This window comes from Tyto alba, unplaced genomic scaffold (genome assembly GCF_018691265.1).
Source record: "Tyto alba isolate M040663 unplaced genomic scaffold, T.alba_DEE_v4.0 Super-Scaffold_14, whole genome shotgun sequence".
NCBI classification, from domain to species: Eukaryota; Metazoa; Chordata; class Aves; order Strigiformes; family Tytonidae; genus Tyto; species Tyto alba.
Window position 1 is genome coordinate 11,779,454 of NW_024881276.1, and position 12,428 is coordinate 11,791,881.

The 12,428-nt window shown below is 39.1% G+C and overlaps 1 protein-coding gene across 7 annotated transcripts in view; it reads right to left on the reverse strand.

The window, feature by feature from the left end:
- Positions 1-1,472: 1,472 nt before the first annotated feature.
- Positions 1,473-12,428, reverse strand: part of AP1S2 (adaptor related protein complex 1 subunit sigma 2) — a 32,126-nt gene continuing 21,170 nt past the window's right edge. For 2 of the 7 annotated variants that reach the window (XM_033010119.2, XM_033010120.2), the window contains exons 5-6: positions 4,312-4,320; positions 1,473-3,463 (exon numbers count right to left, since the gene is read on the reverse strand). In XM_033010119.2, coding sequence (XP_032866010.1) covers positions 3,416-3,463; positions 4,312-4,320 — 57 coding nt within the window. In that variant the 3' untranslated portion in view covers positions 1,473-3,415. Of the gene's footprint in view, positions 3,464-4,311; positions 4,321-5,760; positions 7,185-12,428 lie in introns of those variants that run through there. The other 5 variants (XR_004409564.2, XM_033010121.2, XR_004409565.2 and 2 more) reach the window with 5 other exon arrangements.

Sequence of the window (12,428 nt, forward strand, 5' to 3'; positions counted from 1 at the left end):
TGTGACTTCTGCCAGGATCGCTGTGGGGCTTCAGAGTGACTCCGAAGGCCGGGGCTAACCCTGTCGCACGCGGTTGGTGGGTGAGGGCCGGCCGACCAGCTCGTTTCAGAGCCGGGGTGCGGAGCGGGGGTGGCCCCGGGCAGCGGGGGGAGCACTGGGGGTGCAGCGGGGGGGCACAGCTCCCCATGCTCGGGCCCCGAGTGCCTGCCCAGCTTTAGCACCTTCAGGGACAGCGTGGCTTTCCCGGATTCAGTTTTGCGTTCCCACGATCAGAAATTGCCCCGGAGTTTACCAGTGACGTTCCTGGGGGCTAAATAACAGTTTGGGGTTGCTTTTTTTTTTTTTTTTTTTTTGTCTTGTTCTGTTGGTTTGTTTGGTTTTGGTTTATGTTTTTAAAAAAAAAAAAAAATGTAGGAGTCTGCTTAAAGATGCAATTGCTGCCTGTCCTGGATCAGCACTTCTAACAAAATATGAAAGTCTGTGCTAGTGAGCAACTTAAAAGCTTCATTTACTTTCTTACATCATCTAAAGAGCGCAGCTGATTTTGCTGTCACCGTAAGTCGGTTGTAATTAAAATAAGCCCTGATGATTCCACATCTCCTTCTATTCAGCACTGATGTATCAGCTGAATTCAGAATTTAAAAATAAAAGATAGAACATTGACAAGTTACGCTCGGTTAAGCTAGGAGAGGGATGACCAAGCCAGCCGTGCAGGCGTGGCCGACGGCAGGCGGGCACTGAACAAAGGCAGCCAGGGGTGCCCCTGGTCCTGGCCTTAACCCCGGGGGCAGAGCAGGCGCTTAGAGCGGCCTCTTCGGGTGAGAGACTGAGAGTTAGTGATGAAGTTGAAGGTGCTCTAAGCCAACAATCGCTTGCCTAAACAATCCAGAAATTCTAATTGGTTCTGTAGCTTCCCCCCGCCCCTCCCCTGTAAGACAGGAAACTTGAGGAAACAAAAACATTATATTAAAGAAATGCCCTAAAAAGGGTAAGTTTTCCCCCTGCTTTTGTTGATAGTCAAACAGTTCAGTTCTTTGCAAAAGCTGGAGAACAAATTAATCTGAGGAATTTGGGGTTGAAACTAGGATTGTGAACGTTGCATTGACTTGCTCGTAATTTCATGTAAGGAACTGAACATTCCATCTGTATTACCCAGAACCCTCTCTCAACATGTGGTTTGTTTTAATCTTCAGATGAAGTGGCACTACCGCATCAGTTTAACATCCACTTTAATAGATTTCATGTTTAATGTGGTAAGCCTTCCAAAAACTTGCTAATTTATTGCTTTCTGTACAATTTAAACAGATGTAAATAACTAATCTTGGACACAGGATACTCACACATTTTTTAATAAAGTGCTCAAGAACAGGTTAAGCACTGTAATAAAATTTCCCTTTTTTTTAAGCTAGCACCGAGTAGCCTCTTCTTTCCTCTGCACACACCAGAACTAATCACATACAAACACACAGCAATGGTGTAAAAATGGACATTTATTACAACTCAACCAATGTGACAGACGGAGGTCAAACAGTTTATTTGTCACAATCACAACAAAGCTTAATCCAGCCAAGCACATACAAGTGACAGTGTAAACCTCAAAAACATGTTTAATACATATAAAATTGCTTCGTGTTTGACTTAAGGTAATTTTACCCCTTCAATCTCACACGCACGGTCATTCTGCTGCCACTTTATCCGCCTCTATCCCTACACCTTGCACACTGAGGAGGCGCAAAGCCCCGGTTTTGCGTGCCCTAGGATGAAGACTGGCTCCAGCCATCCGCTCTGTTTAAATCCCAGACAGGGCCTAAATAGACAAATTCTACCCCGGTGCGTTCGCAGGCTGCCCCAGCACTGCCCCAGGTGGTCACACCAGGATCTGGGGCCGGGGACTTACAAGGGGCAAGGCTGAGCCTCTCCCGGCTGCTTAAATTTAACCCAGATGGCAGCAAGCCCCGGTCCAGCTCTGCAGCTGGCTGTGTAAACGTTTACAGCAGCTGGGCACCTCCGGCAGCACCCCCGAAACAACGGTTTGGAACAAGGGGTGGTGACAAGGTGGTGCTACGCAAGTGACCGAGCCCCAACCCAGACTCTTGCAGTGAAGGGGGGGGAAGAGCCCAGCGCCTGCTGGGGGGGTTGCACAGACCCCCAGCACAACTCGGCTACTGCGGCGTGGGGCACTGCCTCCTCCCAACTCAAAAGCCTACAGCAATTTTCTGAAGTGAAAGGGGTTTAGTTTATAATTACTGAAAGTCTGCTAGAAGTGTCAAAATACTACTTGGTATCGCTTTCTGTGGCCTGCAGTGCATCTACTGCACCAATCTAATATTTAGAAGCTCTCACTGCAAAGTAGTTGGTTCAAACGCACACAGTGCAGGAGGTTCATAAGGGATGGGTCACACCTTAAGGGTGTAAGTCAAGAAAAGCAGTTAAAATGACATTGACAATTTGTGTGGTTTGGGTTTTTTTTTCAAGGTACCTATACACCCATTAAAGCATAACTATAAAACACCAATAAATACAAATTAATCTGTAGAGTTTGGAAGAAAATTTTTAAAAAAGTCCCTTTTGGAAGGCTCCTTCTTTTCCATCTTCAAACGTATCCAATTCTCATTACGCACCTCTCTACACAGTCAGAAAGCCTACCTCCTTTCTTGTGGTTATGGTCAGAGCAAGCGAGTATCAGATCTAAAAAGTTTCCTTATTTGGAATTATTTTTATTAACTACATGCATTCCCTTTTTAGTATAGTAACTTGCACAGTTTTGCTCAAGGTAGCTACACATAAATACACCTTAAGTTCTAGTGAGTTGATCAGTTTAACTGCTTTTTGCAAGAAAACTGCATCACCGTAACAGTTTTTACCAGTTTGATATGCAGATCCGAACAGGATTCTTTGGTATAATGACAAATTCAGTAGTAAACAGGTACTTCCAATCTTTATGCATCAACTGAAATAAGCAGAATTATCACAAGCGGTGACTAAAATGTAGATGAGCAAAAGTCTTTGGTTGCATAAACACAATTTCTACACCATGACATTTCATATTTGGAGTTGTCTGTGTTGTGTTTTTTCATTTAGATATGCTATGTCATAATGATACATTTATTTCCTGAAGTCAAGTTTGCTTATAAAAAACAGTACACTTACTGAAGTCAAATGCAATTTTCCTATAAATGCAGTGAAGGGAGACACTGAGTCAATTTAAATCTAATTCCCTTTCATTTATGACTTTTGGACTTTAGTTTCTCATTCCCTTTTCAAAGGAGTATTTTTCTCGTAGGCCTGAATGAAGCAGCTTAGCAAAACAGTAATACTGACAAACAGCATCTTACACCATTAGCTAAACATTACAATGAAGGCAGTGAACATTTACAGTATGAAACACTGAGATGTCAGCAGCTGAAGTGAAGATTTATGTCAATCCAATTTCTTCAAGTACACTACGTGGGGTCTCTGCTTCCTATGGAGGGAAAATTTGAGACAGTGGTAAATGGACCCTGTGCTTCTATGGAACAGTACCGTACATGAGTTAGTATGAAAGATGCTTAATTAAAAAAGGGAAGCTGATCGACATGAAAATATAAGAGTACTGCAGTTTGCAAACATGGTATTAGCTGCACTTTTCAAAGAGCTGTTCATTAGCGTGTCATGGTTCACAGGAAGAGCTGGTAGATTTTATTGCCCTTAAGCGTAATAAAAATAAAGCAATTCAGATGTACCAGCAGGGAAAAAAATCTTAACCCAGTAGCAGAGATATGAACCGGGGAGGGATGGGGAAGCATTTTGTAATGGAGCCAGTGATTTTTGTGGTGAATTGTTTCATGGGTCTCAAAAACTGTTAGAGAAGAATGCATAAGTGGACAATCAAATGAAATGACCAATGGCAACTAAGATACAGTATCCCTTATGCTCTCTATAAAGAGTCAAGAGTTTTTACGCCAGTCCCACACTTTTCATAAAACCAGGTCAAGGTACCCTGGTACTCCTGGTGTCGATGAATTGACCTCTACAGAAATGGAGGGAGTGCCAGGATTGGAATTGTATTATTCCACACCAGGCAAAGTTTTAAAGTTAATTCTAATATTAAAAAGTTTTGTTTAGGTGGAGAGCAAGTTGTTTAATACAAAATTCCAAAGGGCTATAATCAGTTTTGTATTCAGTATTCCTATGGCATCTGAAATGATAGTTTAATTAGAAACATCAGGCTGTCCTTTTCCATAATTATTATTAACAATATCATAGTAGATAAAAAGGGATACTGTGTCCTTATGGAAACAGTTTTAGTATCCAGAGTATGAATAAACTTACTTTAGCATCCTAAAACAAGACATGCCATGAAGCAGAAAAAAAGGCAGACAATAGTTAAGGCAGCAAACAATTTTTTTTTTTTTCAACTGCTTTCTAAATATTTATTTAAAAAAAAATTGTCAGTAAAATACATAAACATCTCAAAGCTTGCAAATAACACCAGAATATTGTCTCTATCAACCTTGACTACATAGCACAAAATTATCATGTTTACAAGCCTCGTTCGGTTCATGTGTAAGGTGATGTAGTATTGAAGGAACAAGCTATCATATTTTAAAGGCAACTTCATTTGAAAGTAAGTCAGTGCTTGGAACAGGCCACCTCTGAGCACTTCCAGATGGCTTCCAAAAATCCAGCAGCAAATAAGAAATTGCAAGAAAAAAGCAAGTTAAAACTGGAAGCAAGACAGTCGGTGTATTAAAGATGTAGCATTTTTTTTTCTTACTTATGCAATATTTAGATACTCTTAGAACTGCAGTGACCTTGATAAAGCCAGACAGGATGGCAGGATTAAAGATTTACATGTGCATTTTAACACAAATCCCCCAAAAGGAGACACTGATTGAAGAAACGGCTATGTAGCATTTTTAATATAACCTGTTTTATTATATTCCCAGATTACTTTGTTGCATTCATTTTAGAGGATGGGCATCTCCCTTATCTACCAATTTAAAGCATTTTTACTCCAAAAAAATCCTACATTAACTATGGCAACAGAACTCAAGAGTATTCTACCAGAATATAACTTCTCAAGCATTTCAAGGTCTTGAAAATATTTGTAATAAAACAACTTTTCACAGTTTAAGTTGATTAGGCAGCAGTGGACACGGTTACTCAGTGGTGAAACAGGATATTTACTAAATTACCTGAAAAAAAAAGTTGCTCAATAGCCATGAAGAAATACATTGCACTGCTGCTACTGTCTTTAGAGCAATTTAGTATTATTGTCTCCGCTGCCAATTCAAAGTTGTGGGTAATTTTCAATAGGCATATACTTAGATAAAGATTAAATTTATTCAAGCAATTCTAGACCATTGGCTAACAAGGAATTTAAAGCAATGCATTTCGAGGACAGTGGCTAGTCATCCACAGGCACCTCACCAGTAAAACTCCGTAAGATTTTAATACTGGAGCAGTAACACTGAGGCAGACATGCCTCCTTATGTGCACATCAACAATGTAATCTCGAAAGGAACACCTAAAGGCTAATGCGTTTCACTAGAGGAATAATTTCATCAATTAAGACTTTCACGAAACAAAGAGAATTAATTATATTTTGTTCATATTATTTGTTTTAGGAAGTGTCCAACATTTTATCCAATTGTTACAGAAAACATTCTGCAGTATTATACACTACCTGCAGCTCAGAATCACCCAAGGCAAACAATGCGAATTTGAAATATATCAGAACACAGATGAGGAAAAAGAGTCATTCACATGAGACAAAAGTGCATGCAATACTTTATTTCAAACATGCCAGGAAAGCTAATTCATTACCTAGTCATTTAGAAGCAAGCAGCTGTATACAGATAACAGGAAAAACAGCATCTCATTACAGCTCAATGCACAGCATTTTAAGCCAACAGGCATGAAATAATGCAGGCTAAAGCAGCATTAACCAGACATTCAAACACACTGTTAATGTCTTACAGAAAAAAGGCAAACTTGGAAATGGAAAACCACTCCTATGATCTTATTTTCTAAGATTTCAGAATGCTGCAATTCCAATCCAAATCTTCTGTCTAACCCCCTACATGTCCCATTTTTATGTCAGTTTAACATTTAAAAGGTAGTGCATTACCACATATAGTACGTGGAACTAGCTGTTTGTGATTACTCACAGTAACCACCTCCTTGCTAATTACATTTAAACAATTTTCAAAACCAGCACTGGTTCTAGGTTATGAATTATTCTCTTCTACTAGGCAGAGAAGGCAAAACATGCCCTCTCACTCTGCCTACAGTTTTAAATTGAAAGGTACTTATTTTTGTCCTCGTGGCAGTTCTCTGATACAGAAGGTAGTCTGCATTTAAAACTGGAAATGCCAGTTGAAGAAAACATATTTGAAGTATGCTGTTGGCTTTAAAAAAAAAAAAAAAAAAAAAATCTTTCCACCACTATTAATTTGTAAAGCGATGAACTTAATCTCTCTTTCAGTAGCAGCAATTGTTCAATAACTCACAAAAGCATTTTGAACATTTAAATACAAATATTGTGACTTCGGATTTATGTAAGTCATTCTCTTTGCCTTAATCAATTCTGCCTTCCTCCTCTTTATAAGGTAAGTCACACTGTCATGCCAGTCTCAGAAAAGGATACTGGTATGTGCATCTTTAAGACGCAAGGTCTGTGTAAAATCGTGTGTAACATCATTTAATACTAGTGTGTATACACATTTCACATACTACTACTCCTTCACTAGTTTCTCTGTAAACATTAACTTCACCTACAGGTTTTAAGTGTATATTTAAATACCACCACAACTTTTTTGAAAGATAAGCACAGGTCAAGTAACATTACGGTATAGGTGTTGCAGTATATAGATGTTTAGCTCAGAAAATTCTACAGCTCTCTTAAGCATAAGACTTCAAACTTACACACAATAAAAAAGTTAAACCATATGCCAACAAGCACAAGTTTTGTTGAAATGAGACATGTGAAGAGACAACACTTGTAAAACAGAGGGGGAAGAGGAAAGTACAACAGTAGAGAATGGTTGTGGTATTCTATTAGATTCAAGATGACTGGATTCACCAAGCTGATGATAATGTTCTGTCATGAGTAAGTCACAGGTCTATCTCCTCTGAATTTCTGCATGCATGATGAATGAAGCCATTTAGTACACTGGGACATTAAAGTATTCATGACGTGGCTACAAAAGAAATGTACATATTCTTATACATAATAAAGGTGGACAGATATGCAAGAAAACAAAAATATTATCTCACTATTGTATCTCTGACATGAAAAGGACATTTGATACAAAAATACAATATTGTATTTCTGACTACTCTAATCCTTGGGGGGTAGGAGGTGGGGGGTGCAGGGGGAACTGTCATTTTACCCCCCCCATACTTGCACGTTGGGTCCAACAACATACAGGACAACTTCACACCATAATTACCGTGTCACGTAAGCTCAGAGTTTCTTCTCAGCCAAAAATTACTTGAAGCTGAGATCCTGTTCCAGAGAGGGAGCACCCTCTGTATCTGCCCCATTCTAGCCTGCTCACTAGACACCAGCTATTGGCTACTGTCAGAGACAAGGCACTGGGCCAAGTGAACTCCTGACATCACCTACCACATCTGCTCTGATAAACACACAGTGCTAACAGGCCACTGGAACACGGCTGTGAGCAGCACCGTGCCAGGGCAGTACAGCAGTGACATTACTTGCAACAAAAGTTATTTATCAAAGAGTGCCTGTTTAAAAAATGGTAGGTACCTGAGAGACCTCTCACAGCAGGCAAAGTTTTATTTCCTTTTGAATTAAAACTTTGGGTTTGCCACCAAACCCAATACTCGTATATTACTAGCATGAACATTAGCATACAATTTGCTGAAAGATGAGTTAGAAAGCAAGCATTACTCAATTTTTTGTATTAAAATGAGTGCCCTGAAGACAGATGACATTTTTAATGGAGTAATAGCCATTTAGGAGTATCAGCCCCACATATGCCCATTACACATCTTCTGGGAGGAACAAATAAAAGGCAGAAAATGCAACTCTCTGCATTTCAGTTACCATCTTTCATGACGTACCAATTAAAATCTTCAACCTATTTTAGTATCCCACTCCCCAAAACTATGGAAGTATTGCAACAGAACAGAGGAAGTTCCCATGACTTCTAAACCTAACAATTTTTTCTGTGCCATCTGTTTATTCACATGTTCAAGATTGTATATTTTTAATTATAATCTCCAGTTACAAAAAAGCACAACCAAAAGATCCTAGAAGCTTTACAGGATTTATACTGCTTTTGAGTATTAGTAATCTGAACTTTATTTCATAGTACTTAAAATTTTTCTGAACAAGACAACTACAAATACAGTTGATCTCAAAATAATAGCACCTACAGCTCAGTGACAGTCTCAAATAAGTTGTATGAAGCCTGCTGTGATTTTTGGTAGAACTCAGACTTTGGTATATAATAGATTACAAATGTGGATTTTAAGCAGCAAGAGAGATGTTAGGAGTTAAGTCAAGTGTCAGCCTACATTAAAAACAAAATGCCAAGGCATATTCCTAACTGGAAAAGGAACTGCATGATGGCAGTGTACAGCGGGAGTAGGAGCTCCGACTAAAAAGAAAATATTAACTCTAGAACTGCTGGAGCCTCCACAAAAAAATCCCCAGAGGTACTTATGGAAAACTTCTGCTTTACTTACACTGTTGGTGTAACACAGATTCATGAAGACAATTGAAAATTGGGCATATTGTGACAAATCTCAAATGCCCAATTTTTATGGTTTCATAATTTCAGTTTTTACCTGGAACATATATGCACACATGTCATTGATTCTCCTCCTCCTTGAAAAAAACCTCGTTTCTTTCAGTGTTTCACCCTTAGAAACCTGGAGCCATCAAAGGTGGTGTCTTCACCGAAAGGCCTGTCAAATCTCGTAACAGATTTCTCCTTAATTTTACAATCGCTCTCTGGACAGCGAGAAGCATGAGCAGCTCATTTGCTAGCACTCTTATGAGGCTGATTACCATTCACTGTTACTGTGTTCTAAGATTATCCCAGGCTGTGAACATTCTTTAGCGCACTCTTTAGCCTGGAAGCGCTGCCATGTTACCTTTTACACAACTGGTATCAACAAATAAGGACATGAAAGTGTTCATTTCATGTTTATCCACTTGTTACCTTTCATTACTTTCAAAGTTTCTACTCTTCTCCCAGATCCCCAGGCTATTCCCCACTCTGTTCATATTTTCAATGGTTTATAACTTGAGGAATTAACTGTCTTTGATGCAAAAATCCTGGTACACAAAATTAAGATGATTGATTCAAATTACTGTTGTGGGATTAGTGTCTCATCTTGACAGAAATTTATTATCTACTGATAAAGCAAGATAGATTGTCAGGTAACAATATGAAGAAAGTAGTTATTTCGCTCCTGGCAGCTTTTTAGCTTACAGAACGTGTAAACACCACCTGCAACTAGACTAGCAATAAACTGACATTGCAGAAGTGAATCTAAAAGATTAAATGGAAGACAACAGGAACTTAGATACAAAGCGATAAACCAGCAAAATTGTGAGATAGAAAACACTGCAGTTTCAGTGAGACCCCTGTACCGCACTGAGGACGTCCCAGACCATCACACACAGAGGTTCTGGCACTGTGGGCAGCCTGACAAACAGCAGAAAGGAAAATAAGGTTTAGCTAACTATCATGATCTAATGAGTTTATAAATTAGTTGATCCAGCACCTAGGGGAGAGGCAGTGGTATCCCTACAGCACAATACGATGGCAAACTAACATGAAATACTACCTCTGGAAAATCATCCCTTATTTAAAAATGTGGATGTAAACCGTTTATCTGGCTTTAACACATAAGTCTTAGATCCTAGTTTTGCCAAAGCAGTAATAGCTCTACAATACAAGCTCCACATTGCAATTCCACAATGTTTTAAAGTTACTGAAATCCATCTTTTTCAAACTAACATCTGTGTTTACAACCCATTTTAAAAAGCTAATAATACTCTCTGAAATTGTCAGCCTGAGTCATTAGAGATTTTTTAATTATAAAAATGGTAGAGTTGATTTGAGTCAACAGAACTATTTAGCTAGCCCGGCCCAACCAACATTTTTCTCAGCCAACTTTGTCATGACCCAACCTAATTAAAAATCATAATCAAACTAAAATTAGAAGGGATTTCATTTAATCCAGTCCCCCAAAGAGCATACCTGTAACATTCCTGAGAGATATTTAATCTGTTAGAGGCATCCAGTGATGGAAACTTTTTAATGCCCCCCAGGCAATCTATTTAAATGCTTCATTATCATCACCACTAGAAAATCTGCCTAGCATCTACTTTGAAATTACTTTCCTGATGCAATTTAAGCTATTTTATGTCTGCAGTGGACAAGAAAACAGTCAATTTCCTCAGGCAAGAGAGAGACAAGAAATTATTTATACCTATACCAAACTGACTCAAGATCATCATTTTGCAGTGCTGATATTTTACTAACAACATCACACAGCAGTGACACAGAATTATGAATACTTAGCACCCCTTTTTTTTTCAGGGAAAGTTTGCTTAAATTTTTGTTTTAACTTCTTTCCCACCAAAACCAGCACAAAGCCTATGAAGGCAAGCCATGTTAAACTGCAGGCAAAAAATTACAACTGGTACCTTTTGATAAAGGCTCAGCTTTTTTTACCCCTGCATCTAAACAAACACCAAACTAGAATGACAGACAAGATGCAGGACCATGAAGTACACAGCAGTTTGGGAACAATTCTACAGAAACAGGCTGTGGGGAAAATAAAGAAGGGATGAGGGTTTCTGTTTAGAAACATGAAGTTCTTACAGGAGGAAGAGATTAACATTTAACAAGCACTTCTTCAGCAATGCTTCAGAAGTAATTACTTTTATATTCTACTTCTGAATCTTTATTAGGAAATATTTCTAATGAAAGACTGCTTTAGGAAATTGCTACTGCTCATTTGCCTATTCAAGGATTTCAAAACAGTAGAGTATCTGTTTACCAATCTTTGGTTAACTAACTATTCAGAAACTCCAATTACACAGTTATTGGCAAAATTCTACTTCACTTTCAAAGGAGAGCAAAGCGCTTTCTCAGAGAACCTAGAAACACCTATGAGGTCTTGAACACGTTCAAATACAAATATTAACTATGATTCTTCTCACCACCAAAGAACAATCCTACGGTGTCAGTCCCAACTCTTAAGTCAAGACCGTGTCTGCAGCTTCCGATACAGAGGACAAAAAGACAAAATCGTCAAGATTGGTGCAAATTAGTCAACACAATACTCAGAGTCTGAAACAGCAACAATAATGTGTCATCATGTGTTATTCAGCAAAACATCCTAGCATATATACACACTTTGGCTCTGAAACATCCCCTCAAGAGACCAGAGCAGGAGGGCATGACGCAAGATCAGCAGTGGCCTGCCTGCCTCCCCTCTCAAAAGCAGAATAAAAAATGTCAGTAGAAACTTCCTGTACTGTAAACTGGTTAATAGTGGGTGCCTTCCTGCTTCTTAGTTACTATTCTGATCTGCTGGATCAGAGGTAATAATAGCTCCAGGAGGCAATGCTTTACAGCTGTCAATCAGTTGCTACGCAGTGAGCTATGAAGAATTGACAGCCTAATCTTTAAGTGTAAGGATGGTTCTAAGCATCCACTGGAGATTCCACTTCCTCACCACAAAACCACAAATGCTTTAAGCAAATACTATGGCTGAATACTTTTTGCATTGTTAAGCTAGAGCCAAAATTATTGCAAATCACCAAATTCTCTATCAGATAATCCCACAGTTTATGTTTGGCATTTTGACAAATTACGCATGTAAGGATTCATTAATGTTTTCTTCCATTTGCTTCCAGCACTGCAGCTACAGGTTTGCATTACCTATTTCCCTCTGCTTAAGGAACCATTTCTTAAACTGCATGGCTGTATCTTTGAAGGGATAACCAGCATATACTGCTGTAACAAGCCATGTCACATCCAATATCAGTCAGCTTCCATGGCAATGGCATTTCAGCATTCACCTTCCTTCCTGTTCCTGCAGCACTTTGCCTTCTTATAGTTGTTTGGACAAATGTTTGCAGGGCCACATTGTAGACACAGGAAAGCTGCTGACTATATGTTTTTAGAAACAAGCAATTTAAATTGGATCAGTTTAAATGGATCCGAAATCCTGTTCTAGAATGCTCATATAAATAGTTTCTCTGACACAAAGGAAAGAGGGAGGGAAAGGACAACTGAAAACTCCGCAAGCCAGTACTGCTGCTGAAGCTCCTTGCCACATTCCTCAGGCCAAAAGCAGGGTTGCAGCATGAGACAGGTAAATTAGAATTTACCTAACTATGCTAGCTGACTTGGAGCTTCACAGCAGATGGGAGTCAAGTCAAGATACAT